The following is a 20,078-nucleotide window of genomic DNA, read 5'->3' on the forward strand; positions in this document are numbered from 1 at the left end:
ATCCACGTACCCGCACATGTGAGTAGGAGGTCCAAAAGATCATCCACTTACAAAAAATAACAAATCAAATGTCAGATGAATTTACTGATTTGCAATGGATAACTAAGTCACATATCCCTGCAGTGAATATGTCTGTCCAGATTGACATCCCAAAAGAATCATCTACTAGTATCATAGCTTCTAAATCCCAAACACGCTTGAAGCGTAGTAGACTATTGGGTTCAAAGGATAAAAATCCTAGAAAGAGAAGTGTGAGAAATAATAAAGATGATACTACAAAAGAACTTCCTGAAGAAGGTCAAGATTTGAGTAATCTTGATATTTCGGAAGAAATCAGTAAACCCAAGACTCAAGTGAATGAAGAACTTTCAATAAGTTCTACCGCTGATGAGATAAATTTAGATCGATCAAAAATTACGGTGGATAATATTTTTGCATATAATATTGCACTTAACCTCATGCAAAATAGTGAAAGTTTTGAGCCTAAATCCATCGAAGAATGTCGACGTAGATGTGATTGGCTAGAATGACAAATGACAATTCAATCAGAATTAGACTCACTTGCTAAATGTGAGGTTTTTGGACTTGTAGTCCAAACCCCTGAAGATATAAAACCAGTTGGCTATAAATAGGTTTTTATGCGAAAACGAAATAAGAGAAATAAAATTATAAGATACAAGGCACGCCTTGTTGCACAAGGATTCTCTCAAAGACCCGGGGTCAACTATGAAGAAACATATTCACCTATTATGGATGGAATAACTTTTCGATATCTCATCAGTTTAGTTATATAGAAAAATCTTGAAATACATCTAATGGATGTAGTTACAACTTACCTTTATGGTTCACTTGATAATGAAATTTACATGAAAATCGCAGAAGGATTAAAATTGTCTGAAGCAAGTAATAGGTCTTGAGAGATGTACTCAATCAATTTGCAAAGATCATTACATGGTCTGAAACAATCAGGGCGTATGTGGTATAATTGCCTTAGTGAGTACTTGATAAATGAAGGTTATATAAATGATGTCATTTGTTGATGTGTTTTTATTAAGAAAATGGAATCAGAGTTTGTTATACTTGCCATTTATGTTGATAACATAAATCTCATTGGAACCCCTCAAGAGGTCTACAAGGCGATTGAATATCTAAAGAAAGAATTTGAGATGAAAGACCTTGGAAAGACAAAACTTTGTCTAGGTCTGCAAATTGAACATTTAACAGATGGAGTCTTTGTCCACCAATCTGCCTACACTGAGAAAATCTTAAAACGATTTTACATAGACAAAGCACATCCATTAAGTACTCCAATGGTTGTTCGATCACTTGAAGTGGAAAAAGATCTAATTCGACCTCCAAAAGAGGATGAAGAACTTCTTGGTCCTCAAGTACCATATCTTAGTGCTATTGGTGCACTTTTGTATCTTGCTAACGCAATCAGACCTGATATAACATTTTCTATTAATTTGCTGGCAAGGTATAGTTCATCTCCAACGCGAAAACATTGGAACGATATCAAACATATTTTGCGATACCTAAAAGGTACCATTGATATGGGTTTGTTTTGTACTAACAAAGGCTATGCAGACCTTATTGGTTATGGAGATGCACGTTATTTATCAGACCCACATAAAGTTTGATCTCAAACAGGCTATCTACTTACATACGGAGGAACTGTTATATCATAGCGATCTACAAAGCAGTCTATTGTTGCTACATCTTCAAATCATACTGAAATAATAGCAATACATGAAGCAAGTAGAGAATGTGTATGGTTGAGATCGATGATACAATTCATCAAAGAAAGATTCGGCCTGAAAAATGATGTCAAAGTACCCACAATTATATTCGAAGACAATGTCACGTGCATAGCTCAATTGAAAGGTGGCTTCATAAAAGAAGACAGAACGAAACATATTTCACCAAAATTATTCTTCACATATAATCTCCAGAAGAATGGTGATATTGATGTACAACAAGTTCGTTCGAGTAATAATCTTGCAGATTTATTCACAAAGGCATTACCAACATCAATTTTTGAGAAGCTAAGATATAAGATTGGAATGCGTCGTCTCCAAAATATCAAATGAAGTTTTCATCAAGGGGGGTAAAATACGCGCTGCACTCTTTTTTCCTTAACCAAAATTTTGTCCTGCTGAGTTTTCCTAATAAGGTTTTTAATGAGGCAGCACTCAAGTCGTATTACCAGATGTGTATACTCTTTTTTCTTCACTAGGCTTTTTTCCACTAAATTTTTTCTAGTAAGGTTTTAACGAGACACAAGATCTATGAGTGTTTAGGATAACTATGTATATAGTTTCTTATAAAGTTTTTAATTAGGCACACTACACGTGAACATCCAAGGGGGAGTGTTGTGAAAGTGGATGTCCACTTTGTGGACGTCCCTTTCCCCCTTGCTTATTCTTTCTTTTCTCCTCATTTTTCTTCTCCACCAACTTTTGTCGCCCAAGTTGATTTCTCAACTTGTGTCAACTTGTTACGTTCTCAAATTTGCAATGGCTATACAATTAAAAAAATAGGAGAAATTCTCTCCATTCGCTTTATCTCTCACTATCTCTAATTAGTTTGCTAAATTAATTTATTGTATAACACGTAAGACTTTTGCAATATTACATTAACTTAATGGGGTCATTAATTATGACGGCGCGAAGCACGACGCTAGGTAATTAGTTAATCAATAAATAATTAGTGACTGACTCCAATTTTCACTCTCAAAAACACTGTAAGATCACGGTAGCAATACTTTAGCACCATAATTACGAAAAATGTCTCTCAAAGTTTTATTTCTCCCTCTCTTAATCCTCCTGATCTTCTCGGGCGCCGTTTACGGCCGCCGCTTCATCACGGACTCCGGCGGACTAATTTCCGATGGAGTTCACAGTGAGATCGATCGGGATTCGGAGATTCTCCATCTGGACCGGAATTTCGCCGGCGGCGAGGGTGAGAGCTGCGAACAGAGTTATGGATTTCTGCCTTGTACTAAATCTGCTCTCGGAAATGTTTTTCTTATTTTGGTTTACGGTTACCTCATGTTCCTTGGTGCTACACATCTCTCTTCTGGTAGTGAACTGTTGCTTGAGATATTAGGGCCTGGTATTATTGGTGGACTTTTTCTTCCTGTACTTGGTGCTCTTCCTGATGCTATGCTCATTTTAGGTACGATTATTATTATAATTCTCTCATTTTGGTTCAATTATTATTAATCAATTTGTTTTACCTGTTAGTAATGGTAGCAGCTAGACCATCCTAACCATGCTTCAAAGTCTGCATGCTGGATTTGGGAGACACTCGTTCAAACCTTATAAATATGATTCCTTGATCTTGAAGGGAAATAAATGATGCGACTAATCACTTGTCGCTTGTTTTCAAGATATAATATGTCAATTGAACTTAAAGGGATAAGGGGATTGATGCAATCTTACTTGATTAAGAAATGGTGTGTTTTACTATGAGTAATGTAGTGGGTTGAGAACCATTGGGTCTCAGATTCAAATCCCAGTCGAGACAAAAGACACAAGTGATTTCTTCCCATTCGTCCTAGTCCTAGACTCAGTGGATGGTATGTGTTGATGGTGGAAGGTGATAAGTATTTTGTGGAATTAGTTGAGATGCGAAAGCCGACCTGGTCACCATGGTTATTAAAAAGATAATAAATAAATAAATTTCACTTTGTCCTCAGATTGCAGTACCTAATCCATGACTTCGATCTAGTAGCTAGTAGTAAGAGCAAAGCTTGTGAAGTGTAGGTTAGGTGCACATCCTAGGTTAGAACTTTGCCGCGGACAAGGGCCTGGTATTAAGTAGAGAAGTGTAGAGTGGGAGCCCATTATCCACTGCTTCGAACAGTGCCACCAGCCCTCGTGAATTTATCGGTTATTAAATTATTATTGTTTTGGTTAATGTGGATGCTTGCTATATCAGTCAAGACCATATGTTACAAGCCATAATGAATGTATGCCAAGTTTCTAACTACTTTGAACTTCACTGTTTCAGTATCGGGGATATCTGGAAGTCCTGCAGCTGCTCAGAGCCAGGTCTCTGTAGGAATGGGATTGCTAGCTGGGTCAACTGTGATGCTTATTACTGTTATTTGGGGAACCTGTTGCATTATTGGCAAGTGTGACATACAAAATTCTGTTGCTGTAGACATGAAAGACACTAAAGGATTCAGCTTGACGGGTTTGCCTCTCAACTCTTAGAATATGTATACAGAAACATGTACAAGCTCCTTCTTGTTCTTTACTCCTTTTGTCTTTTCTGAATATATGTTGCTATAGATCACTTTCTGCTTTCTTTCACCCCCTGCCGTTGTATGGATTAAATCTGCTCTCGTCTTTCAAATCATTGGGCCATAAGGAGGATTTTGTGTACTGTGTACTTGTGCAAGTGATATTCCTGCTAGTATATGGCAGATTTTGTGTATCAAGATGCTTCTACTCAATGAGTGGCTGTCAATGTAGGTTCTGGTGTTAGCACTGATATCTGGACAAGCCATGCTGCAACGATAATGGCAGTGTCTGTAACACCATTTCTTGCTGTCCAATTGCCACAGCTCCTCCATTCAACTTCAGGAAGACATTTATCTGTCTTGATTGCTCTTATCATTTCACTTACACTGCTTGTTTCTTATTGCGTCTATCAGGTACTATGACATTGCCCATATGTTTTTCTCAATTATTCACTGTGGGTAATGTAATTTTCTTTCAAACAGCAAGGACATATCTGCAGAGATCTGCATTGACGACACTCTTTGGAGATAAATATCATTTTTTATAGTTTCTAGCTAAATTTTCAAATAGGCAATAACAACATTGTCTATGATTGACTGTGCTTTAGGTAGTTTTTATCCCTACATAACCTGGATAATGAACTTTCCACATGTTACCTGAGTTCAAATTGAACTTGTGTCAGAAGACAACCTGATGACTCCTGTACACCCCTTCCTCTTCCAACAAGATGAAACAAATTAAGATAAATCTTTTTCATTCTTCATAATAGGCTGGTAAATAGATTGACCTTTTTAGAGTTTCAGATCATGAGGCCTGTTTCTTCTCTTCATTTATGAAGCAAAGTTGTTCTGAACTTCTCTTTAACTTTTAATGCAGGTCTTTCAGCCTTGGATACAGTATAGACGTCTTGCTTATGTAAAACATAAGCATGTTATATCAGGAGTTTTGAAACATTTAAGAATGCGTGCCTTGGGGAGGCTTTGCACAGACCAGGGAGAACCAAATATAGAAGTTTTAGAAAAGTAAGTTTGAAATGCTTTTTGCACAGTTTTAATTTTTTTTTGAATCTTCATCAATATGATCAAGGATTGCACGACAGGCTATTCAAGGCAATTGATGAAAATGAGGATGGGCATCTTTCCCGCGCTGAATTAAAAGCTCTGGTAGTAGGAATCCGTTTGGAGGAGATAAACATACATGAGAATGATGCTGTAGAAAAACTGCTGAAAGACTTCGATACTTCTCATGATCAACAAATTGAACTTTCTGAGTTCATTACCGGAGTTACAAAATGGCTTACTGAGGCCAGGGGTTCCAAGGCTCCTTCTGCTGAAGCTGGTCCTGATACAGTGAAGTACCTCAGTGACTTGCATGAGGTTTGTTGAGTGTTGTGACCTTTTCTAGTTAGTTCATTGCCATGATGATAGTGATATAATGTATATGTGCTTGCAGCAAACAAGGAGAGAACACCATTTCTTAGGGGATCAAAGTGACGAAAGTGTTGAGGCTGTTGAGAATCCTAGATCAACTACAATTAAGGCTGTTCTACTGCTGTTGCTGGGCACTGTCATTGCTGCCGTGTTTGCTGATCCGCTGGTTGATGCTGTCAATAATTTCTCAAGTGCCACAAGCATTCCTTCTTTCTTCATCTCATTCATTGCACTGCCACTGGCAACCAACTCCAGTGAGTCGGTGTCAGCTATTATCTTTGCTAGCCGGAAAAAGTTGAGATCTGCATCATTAACGTTTTCTGAGGTTTGTTTTCTTCATCTTTTGTGCTTTTATGTAGTACAAATTGTGGTTTTTCTACCCATTACATGCGTCAGTGAACCTGGAAGATCATTAATGAAAATCAAGAGGTATACTTGATCCGAGGTTTCCAAATTTGTCAAATCCCTTACGATCATTTATGTATGCAGGATGAGATAAATGGTTGGAGGGGATTTTATGTAGGACAGTTAATCCTCAAGCTAGTTCAAATCAACTCTATTAATCCTCAATATCCATTTTGCTCCATTTTAACCCCTTTTGTTTCAACAATCAATAATTTAGATTTGAGCAGTTTGATCACTGATACAATTGCCTTAGTTTGATAACATTTGTGATGGTACCTTGCAGTTGTACGGAGCAGTGACTATGAACAATCTCCTTTGTCTATCCGTCTTCCTAGCTCTCGTCTATATCAGAGGATTGACATGGGACTTCTCGTCTGAAGTGTTGGTTATACTAATTGTTTGTGTTGTTGTGGGGGTCTTTGCAAGCTTTCGCAGCACCTTTCCCCTGTGGACTTCCTTGCTAGCTTTTCTACTGTACCCTTTCTCTCTTGTACTTGTATATGTTCTTGACTACAAATTTGGTTGGTCTTAGACCCTTTTGGTTGAACTTGTATGCATCTTTTAAGCTACGCCACACTTAAGTTGCTCTTGGACGTGCTAGTAGAACTTCAGGAACTTGAGAGCTGAAGTGATTTGGTTGTATCTATTTACTTATAATTTCCCACTGCTGTTTGGCTGTTTAATTTTCTGTTTTTTTTTTGTGAGATTGTAGTGACTATACACCATTTTAAAAATTATGTTAGTCGTGGGAAGTCAATCGACTTGTTTTAGGCTTCTTTTTTTTTTGGATGTTAGTCAAGCAACAAAAAATTTAAAACATATCTAGTTCTGTTCATGGGTCCAAGGGAATTTATTCACTACATGCTTAGTACAATTTTTAAGGTTTTTTTGGGGGGTTACTTCTTCACATGAAAAGTTTAAGAAGGTGAAAATAAAAATTCATCCGGCACGGAACGAAATTCACGGGAAAAGAATTTAGGGAATGACCACATCAAAATTGAATAAGGAAAGAGAGGGAGGCATTGACTGGCGAGTCATGTAGGCATACACACCTAGTGAGCCATTTAGTTTCACACGACTGACTAACGAGTCGTTCAGTCTCCCATATCCTTATTGTTGCGACTCTTAAGAGAGGGAGTATGGCATTAATTGGCGAATCATATAGGTATAAGCCTAGTGAAGAAAAGAGAGAGAGTCTGACATTAACTGGCGAGTCGTGCAGATAAACACCTTGTGAAGCATTTAGTTTCACACGACTAATGAATGGTTTAGTCTTCCATACCTTTATTGTTGCGACTCCTATTTGTTTGACTCCCACTCCTATTTCTTTCCCTACCAATATTTCAGGAATTGACCTTCTTGTTTAACCCTCATCTCTTAACTTAGTGATTAAAGCTTGCTCCCCCCCCCCCTCCCCCCTCTCCCCTCCACCCCCACCCACACCCCTCCCAACCAGTATTTCAAGAATTAGCTTCTTGTTTAACCTTCATCTCTTAACTCTGGTGATTAAAGCTATTTTGAGGTATGTTTCAAATTTTGTATTTTATTATTTTGTTAAAATTAAAATATGGCATATATTGTTTTTACAATTTTGTGGTTGGCCTTATTTTTTTTGTAATAAGATATTTATATCAAGCTCCGCAATTAAAGTTACTTTGAGGTATTTTTTAAAATTATCTTTGTATGTTTATAGTATTATTTTGTTTTACAATTGTAACATGGCATGCATTGTTTTATATTTTTAATTATATTTTAATGTAGATTATAGTTTTTTTTAATCGCTAAAAAAAGAGGGACCTTCTTGTGCTACATTATCTTGAAAAGTATTATATTTTTAAGAGACATTTTTTTTCTTGGGGTGACGCTTTCTACAAGATTTTCTCCATACTCAAGGCTTGAACCTGTGATCTCTAGTTAAGGGTGAAGTAGTACCATCACTGCAACACAACCTATGCTGATATTTTATAGATAAAGAGAAGAATATAAAAATTCATTATTGTTAATTATAATAATTTTTAAAATAATGTTGGGAATACTGCATAAAATTGAATAGTGAATAGAAAATAATAACAATATTAATGATAAAAATAACGATAACGATATTAATTTTGTGATTCCTTCTCGACAGGATCTTAATTTCTTACCATAAAATTAATTTAGAATGTCCCATGTACTACTTGTTATTGTCCAGCAAACCCTAACTAAAACAAAAAAATAAACAAGATTGTTGACTCTTTTAACTATCTAATTAATCTTTTTTTTTTGGGGTTATATACAACATATCTAACAAAAAAAATCTTTTAAAATATTCCGATTTCTCAAAAGTCATTTTGTATTATATATCAGCCCAACCTTAGATGGATTGAATTGGCAAGTCAAATGAACTGAGTTAATAAGCGGATAAGTCATTAACCCACCCAAATTTAAGTAAGTCATATTTTTATGAGCTCATTTTGCCACCCGTAGCTTGTAGGCAATAACTCAAGGCAAGGCTGAAGCATTTAGGCACTTAATATTCTGCCTAGACTGATCTAATAAACAGATAGAGACACAGCAAGTGCAAAACATATTTTGTTCAATACTTGATTTAAACAAGTTACTATTGCCAGAATTCTCCCCATTTCACTAGCCTTGTGGAACACAAGACATGTGAAAGTTTATAGCCAAAAGAATCCAACTCGCCACGCATAAGAGAGTAACAGTTTACAGAAGTTAAGACCTACGAACCAATGGTACCAGAAAGACCGAATCCAGATGTCCTAGTTGAAAAATCTCATCAAAATCTCACTTGTCATCATCATGGAACCGAAGGTTAATCCATCCCTCTCCTGTATGAGGCCAAGATCTTGGCATACTTTTCATGTTCAGACTTACATTTGAGGCTTAACTACAAATGGTGAAGACATTTCATTAGAAGGAACGTTATTCTACCACATAGAGGAACGACAGCCCTGCAGAAACACCTTAGGACTTGAACGAGCCATCTCACGAGGAGATATACAGAAACTCTCCAGAAGAAGCACAACCAAGTGTAATGGACTAACTTCTACAGCTTCAAATTGAGATCAACGTTTCCTCCTACTTCAACGTGGCAGTTGCGCTTGTTTGTTCCTTCTTGGCTGATTTGTACCTTGGCAGTTGGGAAGAATCCATAGATGGGTTGTTGAACTGATCTGCTTAGGGCTGAGCTTGTTGTAGTAGGTTCTTCAGCAACTCCCTGTGGATTTAACAAAGGCAAGAAGATCGTTACACCAAAATTGAGATACCAATAGAAAAAGGCATCAGAACATAAAAATGGTAGACCTTTTGTTCTCACCTGACAGGTCACTGATTCCAATGGAAGTATCTCTCGACTCTGAAGGGTTGAATCAGATGAATGCTGATATGAATAAATGGCTGTAGGAGGAGCCAACGTGAGAAAATCTCCATTGAGAGCTTTATTTTGTCTGACAACGTTCCTTGGTTTGGACTCAGATAGAGTCCGTGATCCCGAAGGAGCTTCTCTGGAGAAAAGTACCAAAAGTCTAAGCAGGTATTTGAAGCACTAAAACTATAAAATGATCACTCAAGATATCAAACCTTTTGAGCAGACTTCCTGATTCTAAACTAGCTGCACATTCATTGCTGCAGGAAGCTGATTCAGGTGATCTGGATGCAAGGCTAACATAGCCTGGAGGAAACTTGCAGTGAAATGCAGGGACTGGTGGAAACTCTGGAGAGAAGGGATATGGTCTCTTCATGCCAACCATCTACAAATACATCATCAGCAATCAAAGTTGTAGCCATCAACCAAAAAACTTATTTTTTATGACAAGGGAAACCCATAGCCAAAAAACTTAAAAGATAAAACATCTAGAAACCTAGTTTTGGATTATTATTTTTTTGTTTTTGATAACCGTGATATCTAGGCTAGCTCGCACGCACCTTGACTAATACCATGGGATACGTGTCACTTCCCACCAGCAACAGTTACCAGGTCCACCAAGGCTAGAACAAATGGGAAGAAAATCACCTAGAATTTTGTCTTTGCAAGGATTTGAATATGAGACCTCATGGTGTTCAACCCGCTTCATTGACGACTAGGCCACACGCTTGGATGCATCTAGTTTTAGATCTTTATTTGCGAGTTCCACTTTGACTCATTGAAATAATAGTTGGAGACGTTATCTTACTAATCTATGCATGTGGACTAGGGGTGGCAATTGGGCGGGTTGGGTCAAGTTTGGACGGGTCATAATGGATTAAGATAACAATTGGGTCAAGAACCAACCCAACCGAAATTAGTTTGGGTCAAAATGGGTTATATAACGGGTCAAAATCCAACTCAACCCAATTCAATTTTTACTAAGCTTAATTGTTTTATTTGTTCTTTTAAATTATTTTAGTATCTAATAAAATTATTTTTTTTCTATGGCAATATATAACATATCAAATTGAAAACAAACATTTTTAAAAAATATTTTAACAAAATTTCTCATGAGCCTATTCGGGTTACATATCAACCCAATTTTTTACGGTTTGAAATGGGTTGAGCTAATGAATGGGCGGGTCAATAACCAACCCAAACTTAAACGGGTTGGGTTGGGTTGGGTTGGGTTGGGTTGAGCGGGTTGGATTGATTTTGCCACCCCTAATGTGGACACAGCCCTCCATAACTCAAGTTCATCTCGACCAAGAAAATCTTCTTGAACTGTAGTAAATAAAATACCACACCCAAACCATCCGACTTCCCTTTCCAGTCAGTAAGCCCTTTACTTCTGTATCTCTGTCTCGCCTCAACGAGAAGCCCATCCTCTAGTGCTATAAGATGTCATTTGGAAGTGATTTATTGACTTAGCAGGTTCTATGTTTGTCTCCAGTCAATGACTTTTTGATGGGTTTTTGCATTGATCCATGCATAGGAATTCATCCTCGATAATAGCATTCGTGATTGTTACATGTCTCTTGGTTTTTAAATCATTATCCTCGGATAGCTTGTTTAGATGAAAGAACAAAAGAACTGTTTGAGCAAAAAGGGGTCAACAATAGAGCTATACTAGATTTTGTGGGGAGTGGAGGGTGTAACCTGAGCCTGGTGAGCATCGCTTCTGGCTTTTAAGATGCTCTTTTCAACCATGGACTTGGGTCAAGGGGTTAGGGGATCAAGTATCCGAATATTAGTTTAGGGTCACAAAGAGAAATCCGTTTACTTTTTTTGGGCAGTAGAAGGCATGTACTAAAGCTTTTTACGATCAAGTTCGACGAAATGAAGAGGAGAAAGAGCGCGAAGAAAATAGATGTTCAACACATTGGATGTAAATGACATGTCTGCATCTTTCTAATTCAAAGAACATTTCACATAACAGTTTTTTTACAAAGTAAGATCCTCAATAGAATCAATAGGTTATCCAGGTTAACTGTATTTCAGCCTTTTGACAGAGGAGAGCATTATGAAAATTGATTTCTATATAATAGTAACTAACAGGCAGAATAAAAGAAATTACCTTCACATCTTCAGGCCACAGAGGTAAATAATTACACGAATAATAATTTTGGTTTGAAGGGGGCTCCATCTGATAATTTAGTACAGATGATGATGAAATCCCTGATGAGATATTCATCTGCAGTTACCACAAAGTGATTTAATCAGCATTTCAAACACATCAAAACAAAATCCTAGACGTGATAATCCAACGATGATATATAACAACAACAAACAACAACAACCCAGTGAAATCCCACAACGATGATATATAACATTGCAAGTAATTAATAAACTTGCTTTACCATTGATGAAGAACAAGAAGGTTGCTGATATTGTTGTGATCTTTGCAGCACACTGGGTAGAGGCAAAATGGGGTTATGCAGTTCATTAGGCAAATCTACATTAGCCCCGAAAGCAACACCATGGCGATTTCCCTGTTGGCTTTCTCTTTCAGGACTGTACTCACAACTCCACAATTTAGGACATTTATCACTCCCTGGACCCGAAACAGACGACCAACTTAACTCCCCTCCACTCATGTTCATTGGTTTTGATGATTGTAAAGTCTTCAGGCGGAAACCATCAAGAACTAGGGCAGACAGATTTGGTCTAAAGACACTATGTTTCGAATGCAGATCCATTGTTGATGTCGGTGGTAAAGGAATTGAACTAGGCCTAAAAGTAGAACCTTCAACTGCTAAGCATTTGGACATAATTTTGGTGGAATGGACTGAATTTGGTACCAAAACATTAGGTGTTTGAAAATTTGCATCTTTTTTTTGTTGTTCTTCCCCTTCCATTCTAATCCTTTCAAGTTGAGCAACACCAAGCCCTCTTTGTGGGATTTTTTTCTGCTTCACTTTTTTCGATGCTCTACTCGTAGCACCACCACCACCACTACAACTCGAACCCCCACCACCCCCACCCCCACAACCACCACTACTATTACTACACTTACGGGTATGTTCCTCTATCTCCATTATCGTCCTCGGCATCATAGATCAAGAAAAAAGCTATACACTACTACTACTACTTAAAAGTAAAACCTACAAGGGAAAATATATATAGACATTGAATCAATCCACCACATTATAACCATATTAATTCTTTAAACAATACAATTAATCTTGATTCTTAAGGGTTTTGGAAAGAAAACCCCAAATGGAAATATTCAAAGAAAATACAGAAAGAAGCCAAATTCAAGGAGAAGAGAAAAAAAACCAGTTCCCCATTTGTACGTTACATGAAATCTTATAGGTCATCAAGTCAAGATCTGCAACTTATATGGAGATAAAATTAATAAATAAATGTACAAAAAAACCCATAATTCAGCAAACAAATCTATATAATATGGATCTTATTTACACAAAAATGTACACAAAATACAGATACAGTAAAAGCTATAAAGAGCAAAGGGTTAACAAGGAGAGAAAAGGAAGAGTATCTGGAATATTCGGATTTTTCTCATAACCAGTAGATCAGATCAGTAAATTAAGAAACAATTTCATTTATTTTTTTCAAAAATTTTAAAATCGAAATCTAAAGGAAGCTAAAAATGCGGAAATTGTGAGAGTAAAATTCAGACAATCAAATTTATCGCCCAAAATGTCCGGTGGACTCCACATTTTCCGATTCCAAAGTACTCTTCTTTCTCTAAATCTCTCATCAAATTCTCTGTTTTTTTCTCTTACTCTCAAGCAAACGAAGACTGCCGCGCTCTAAGCTTTTATTACTAAGAAAAAGATATTGAATTATTGTTATTATTTCTCTATGAAGATTAGACTCAATGCACATCTAATTTAATCATTGTCTCACGGAGGTAGAGAGATTATTTTAAAAAAATTCTTAACTCAACTGTAGTAATTTCAGGTACAAAGAAAATATAGTCAGTCACAACAATAAAATGCAAAGTCTATTAGAAAAAAATAAAATAGTGCAATAATCGAAATACAATATCTAACAAATAGATCAATGGAAACAATAATAGATAATGATCGAATATCAAAAACAAAAATTATATTAATATAACTAGCATAATGGCAAACACCAACTGTCCTAAGTACGACAATAGTACCATAATACCCTAATACGTGTCCTCGATACTCTTTTATCTAAAGTCATGTCTTCGGTTATCTGGAGCTGAGTCATATCATGACGTATCATCTCTCTCCAATACTTTTTCGATTTACCTCTGCCTCTCTTTGTACCCTCTATAATCAACATTTCACACCTCATTACTAGTGCATCCACGCATCTCCTCTTCGCATGACTAAATCATCTCAGTTTGTGCTTCTCTCATCTTGTCTACCACAAAGGTCACTCTCACACCTTATTCCGAATATCCTCATTCCTAATTTTAGTAACTTAGTTGGTTTTCTAATTGTATTTTCATTTTGTTGGTGGGGTCATGGGGGTTGGATTCTTCATTTTGTAATTTTTTGTTATTAACATCAATCACATCGGGTCTGTCGCTCAATTTAAAACTATGAAACAAATTTGTGATAGTTCAAAACTTGAATTGACACAATATCTGAAGTGGTCGTCCTAACTCAATTTGGTCCGACCTTTATTTTGAGGGGAAAAAGCAATAAATATTTTAATAATTTTACTATACCCCTCTTTAAATATAATAAATGTTATATTTTGAGAAACACATTAAAGATGAATATAATTAATAATAATAAAAGTAAATAAGAAACTAAGTATAAAACTATCTCTTGATTTTTAAACTGCACAAATAAAAATAAATATTTATTTTTAATTGGAAGAATTCAAGAAGTCCCTAATTCATCTTTCAATTTCTCTTCTATTAAAAACGTTCCGAATTCACCATCAGAACTTACAAAATTTATTAAAAGTATATCTCCAATAAAATACAAATAATATATGATTATAATTATAAATCTTTAATTATAGGTAAAAGTTAGCATACATGTGTAATTAAAATATAATATAAGAAAATCAATCTCAAAGACAGGACTAACTATATATTACAATTATTAGTCCATTAATCACCACATCATTTCTTCATCATTAATTACTATATAAATAATTTCAACATAGTAAACCATAAATCGAAATGAGTAATTCTTTATGAATTTAAGTTATATAAATTGATATTAATATAATTTAACATTTTATATTGATTATTCTTTTTTTGAAAATTGTATTTGTTTATAATAGTTACTTATTATTACATGTAATTTATATTTTTTTATATATATAATTTAGTATGATGGTGTTAAAATATTATACTACATCAACTCACAAAAAATTCTCTTTCATAAAACTTGTTGTGTTTCTTCTTATACGGTGTTTCAAAAATCACCATTATGAACTCTTATTCATTGCATATTTATCTATAGTATCTAGAAAAAAGATTGATGAACCAAAATAATTTACTATACTATCTTTCAATATATATGTTTTTAATTTTTCACTAGATATTCTATATATGCAGTAAAATATAATTATATCTAAATCCATGCATTGTAACATCCATTTTAAAAAAGGTTCTCCTAATAAGATTTTTTCTTTTATCGCGCTTTCACTTGCAACCAACAAATACTTTCTCTATTGCATATTATACACCATAAGAAAAGCAAATATTATACGAGGTTTAATATAAGATCTTAATATACAAGATTTGTTCAATATATATATATATATATATAGTAATAAATACTTGGAAAGAATCTTAACAAATACTCTCTTTGCTCATTTTAATGTGTCACTTCAATCAAAAAGAAAAATTGATCGAAAATATTTGTCATTTTAGAAAACTAATAAAATGTTCTATTTATTTCATTTTATATGTCTTATAGCCTGTTTGTCCAATTTTTTGAAAAGTGAAAAATATTTGAGGTTTTTATCTAGAAATGATACGTGCTTTTGAGTAGCAGTAGAAATAATTTTTTTAATTGTTTGGAGAGACGCTACAAATTTCTGCTTCATATAAAAAGCAAAAGAGGATCCTTACTAGAAATTTTTATTTTCCAAATTATCTCACTGCTTTAATCCTTATATATATTTCAAATATATACAATACTCTTCTCCTATCTTTTTTATTTAACTATATTGGTATTGATTAACAATCTTAATATATACTTTCATTTTATGTTATAAAATTTTAACTAATTAAATAAAAATAAAAACTTAATTAGAGTCTTTTATATAAAATACTTAATATATTTCTTTATTTAGTTAATACTAATTGTAAATGAACCTCAATTCTATAATTTTTTTAGTAATTTGACACTTTTAAAGGTATTTTTTGAACAAAAAATAATAGTACTTCTGGAAAGCTAATTTGATTAAAAAATAATATTTTTCAAAATAAGCAATTTTTAAAAGTTTGACCAAGATAGCTTGACAGACATCAAATTTATAAAAATAAAGAAGATTTTTTAATTCTGTGATCTTAAACTAAACAATATGCCTAATGTATTAAAATGTCATTTAAATTTTGTGGTATTAAATATGTATGTTGGAATTATGTACTTAATACAATGCTTGGTACACTTTTGACATTTATTGAATGCTTTCCACAGTATTTTTCTTCAACACTTGGAATATTATGCTAGGTTTCCATGTATGGTTACTTTCCAAGCTGTACTATATTATTCAATTGTAATATCTATTCTAGTTAATTAACTTTTAATTTGTGCAAAGATTAATTACTTGTTTTGACTAAAAGATTGAAAGGATATTTTGTATGTGAACAACCATTTAATTGTATCCTTTTTAGGCCATATGAGATGGATTTGTTGAAGCAATTTATTAAAGCCCATCCCAAGTTGTTTAGCAATTTTAAGCAAAGATTACATTGGAGAAAAATTTCTATATATGGAAAAACACATTCCCTTTTGGATTCTTTCAAAACCCAAAACAACTACTTTGGGCTGCCCTTTTTCTCCTATTTATATAAATACAAAGTAACCAAAAGGACATTAGATCCAAGTGAGCTAAAAGGGTATGGAAAAGGGGGAAAATGAAAATTGAGAGGTGAAGGGTTGTTTGATCCTATTGAGTCACCAAGTGGTCCAACCTTTGTCAAACGTTTCAGGTTTGAACTCTAAAAATGAATTCTTTTTTTTTTAATAAAAAGTGTTTTACTCTCTTTAATGGATTTATCCGACATGGTACAAAATTAGTCTGACCAGTATGTTTCATGTACATAATATCAAAAGCAAAAAAATGGGAAAAAATCAATAATATATTAGAAAATATTTACAAGTGATTAGCCTACCAATCATATTTACCTGCAACTAACCTTATAATCCTATTTAATCACTATTTTTTTTAGTATTTGTGTTGAAATTCGTTGAAAGCACCTAGATGAAACTATATACAAAATTTGAGGTGATTTTAGATTGGTATGAAATCAAAATTTAGAGTTGAAATACATCTGGAAAACACAATTGAATATTATGTATATCGCTTATACCTTTAATATACTTGATATACAAGAGATACACTTCAACTCGTCTTTTAATGCATCAACTCAAAAATTCGACCCACTATTCTTCATATCAACCCTAAATGGGTTCAAATTTTTGTATAAGCTTCACACTAGTGTTATTAACACCCACTTCAAATTATAACACTTATACAATTTCGGTTTTCTTAAAATATGAGAGCTTCAAGCTCAACAATAACGAATTGCAAGATCTTCTTCCAAATTTATTGAGTTCATTGGAATCGGTGATTAAAAGCGATAGTAATAATGGTGATGGTATTAAGTGGTGGAAAAATTCGAAGAACTATGTAAAAAAAAGAAAGAAATATAGATAAATTAGATAAATAATTGATAGCTAAACCAAAATTGAGTAATAATTTTGTTTGATATTTTACTTAAATTTCATAGTGAAAAAGCCAAATTATAATTTATTCCGATTGTTTTGATAATTATCCGAATTCCCTCTTCTTTTTTTTTTTTCAGATTTCTGATACATACGAATAACGCTGATACATCGCGATTTGATACATAAGTCCTTTTCATGATAAATCGCTAGTTGATACAAACCAAACATTGTAATATCAATAAAACTTATAACACCTAATATATTATGAACACAACAAAAATAGTAAAAATACATTTTGTGTTTGGTTTATATCAACTAGCCGTGTATCATGAAAATGACTTATGTATCAAATCGCGATGTATCAGCATTATTCCTATGTATCAGAAGAAATTTTTTTAAATTTTTTACAAATAATAGAAAATAATTGAAAATATAGAAATATAAAATGTGTAATTTGATAATTTTTCCATTTTTTAAAAACTAAAATAGAGTCATGAAGATCTTTATTGTGGTATACCATTGGATTTTGGCTTTCAAAATGGCCCACCTTAGCTTCAACAAACTATATGTGAGTAAAAGGAAACAAAACAAAAATGTGTGTGGATGAAGAGGGGCCAAGACAGGCAACAAGCCACATTCAATGGACCCATTTTAATGACACATGACCAATCTGTTTTGGTATTTATGGTGTCAAGATTTTGTTAGATATTTGCATCTATGCATAAGATTCTCTCTGTACTACCTACTCAATATTCTCATACTTATGTCCTTATTCTACTTTTTATAATTCAATTATTGACACTTTGAAAATCAATACTGGTTAGTAATTTCTATTTTATTTTATTTTATGTACTCACATATTAATATATTTATACACAAATATACCATCATTTAAAAGAGATCAATTTATGATCTAATAATGAATTAAAATATTTGGATCTAAAAGTAAATGTCTATTAATATGAGGGTTAATTTAAGTACAATTTACATAAATCGCATAATGTTAAGAGCTAATCGCATTATTTTTTTACTTTTTTTCAAATTACAAAAATTTCTTAAAATTTATGAATTTTGGATATATCAATAGATTTTAATGTATATTTATCATGTGAAATATAATCAAGAAAAGAATTTATTTTCTCATTGATTAATTTATAGATGGTGGTCAAGGGTATCTATACAAGTTTAATGATCTTCTATGAAAAGATTTACACAACTAAAATAATATTTGTTATAAACTCTTTTGAAATATATCCTTTTTAGTCCAACCGGCAAGGTATGATACATAAATATGACCCTTAATTTGACTTCAGCTGATAATTATGACCTTTAATTTTACTAGTGCACAAGTAGGCACTTCAACAATCTAAAACTTGAACAAACAGGCACATCCGTCCTACATGATATCCTACATGACAATTTTGTGTCCTACATGGCGTCCTATATATACTATCCCACGAAGACACGTGTGTCTATTTGTGCAATTTTATATAAATTTAAGTGTCTAGTTGTGTACATCTAAAGTTGGAGGGCATAAATATCAGCTGAATCCCGAAGAACTCGAGTAATGAAATGTCGGCGGTAATCACATGTAATAAAAATAAAATATACTATAATTATTTATAATAGCTAAAGAAAGAGGGGGTTGACCTCTATTCATAAAGAGTGTCTATCTATCATAAAATAAAGACCAATAAATATTTGTAAATATTGATGCGTGATAATCTTGAATCCTTGAAAAGTAATATATTTTATATGACCATATAATACCATGTGAGGTCCTGTAGCTCAGTTGGTTAGAGCGTTGGTCTTATGAGCCGAAGGTCGCGGGTTCGAGCCCCGCCAGGACCAAAACTATGCTATTTTTCAAGTTGCAAGTTTCTGATGTCTTTCTTTTGTTCTTATTCAAGGGGCGGAGGTAGCCTTTATCGAGCCGAATAGTTTTGACTCAAATCATGTATTTTTCTTTTGTTCTATTTCAGAGGCGTAGGCAGCCTTCTGTCGAACCCAATAATTTTAGTTCAAATCATGTCTTTTTCTTTTGTTTTTATTTCAGGGGCAAAGGTAGCCTTTTGTCGAGCTCATAGTTTTGGCACAAAATCATGTATAAGTATTAAAAAATTATTAAATATATACATAAATTAAATTCAGAACTCAATTGGTTGAATTTGAAATTCATGTTCTAAAAAAGTTCAGACCCTATAAAGTTCAAATCCCTTTATTGAACCAATAGTTTTGACCCAAATTATGTATACATGTTAAAAAAATGTAAAATTTTCAAGAATCACATAGTCTAAGGAGCTAATTACTATTTGTCTTGACCCTTTTTAATATTACATAAATCCCTTTAAAAATAGTCCATCCGAATACATTAATTAACAAATCAGTTGATCTAAAAAAGAATGTATCGGATACTTCCTGTGGAATCATTAATTAACAAATTAGTTGAGCTAAAAAGGAAAAGAGAGTAGCAATTATCCGGATACATTAATTCGAAAAATAGTCCATCCGGATACATTCTGTGGTATCCGATACATTAATGAACAAGCAATTATGTATCCGAAAAAATGAGTTTTGGGTGTAAAAGAAGGGATTTTTGAATTATTTTAAAATGGTAGAAAATATTTGGAGATATGGTAAATAAATAGTGTATATAGGTAATTTTTCCTTAAAAAATCATTAAATATGTACATAAATTAAAGACATAATACATAAATGTCTTCTT

At 33.6% G+C, this 20,078-nt stretch overlaps 2 protein-coding genes and 1 non-coding gene across 3 annotated transcripts; 2 read left to right on the plus strand and 1 right to left on the minus strand.

Annotated features, from left to right (window-relative positions):
• Positions 1-2,698: 2,698 nt before the first annotated feature.
• On the plus strand, positions 2,699-6,768 carry LOC129870776 (sodium/calcium exchanger NCL). The gene is made up of 7 exons (XM_055945638.1): positions 2,699-3,177; positions 4,015-4,200; positions 4,482-4,663; positions 5,127-5,272; positions 5,350-5,626; positions 5,703-6,005; positions 6,369-6,768. Exons 1-7 carry the CDS (start codon positions 2,787-2,789, stop codon positions 6,615-6,617), a joined length of 1,734 nt encoding a protein of 577 aa, XP_055801613.1. The 5' UTR covers positions 2,699-2,786; the 3' UTR covers positions 6,618-6,768.
• Positions 6,769-8,568: 1,800 nt separating this feature from the next.
• Positions 8,569-13,305, minus strand: LOC129871030 (uncharacterized). The gene is made up of 5 exons (XM_055945896.1): positions 11,852-13,305; positions 11,569-11,685; positions 9,665-9,834; positions 9,402-9,588; positions 8,569-9,302 (listed from the first exon to the last, which is right to left on the minus strand). Exons 1-5 carry the CDS (start codon positions 12,545-12,547, stop codon positions 9,132-9,134), a joined length of 1,341 nt encoding a protein of 446 aa, XP_055801871.1. The 5' UTR covers positions 12,548-13,305; the 3' UTR covers positions 8,569-9,131.
• Positions 13,306-19,130: 5,825 nt separating this feature from the next.
• On the plus strand, positions 19,131-19,204 carry TRNAI-UAU (transfer RNA isoleucine (anticodon UAU)). The gene has a single exon. It is a non-coding gene; the product is annotated as a tRNA-Ile (tRNA).
• The last annotated feature ends 874 nt before the right edge of the window (positions 19,205-20,078 follow it).

The sequence above is a fragment of the Solanum dulcamara genome, chromosome 10 (assembly GCF_947179165.1).
Source record: "Solanum dulcamara chromosome 10, daSolDulc1.2, whole genome shotgun sequence".
Lineage (NCBI taxonomy): Eukaryota > Viridiplantae > Streptophyta > Magnoliopsida > Solanales > Solanaceae > Solanum > Solanum dulcamara.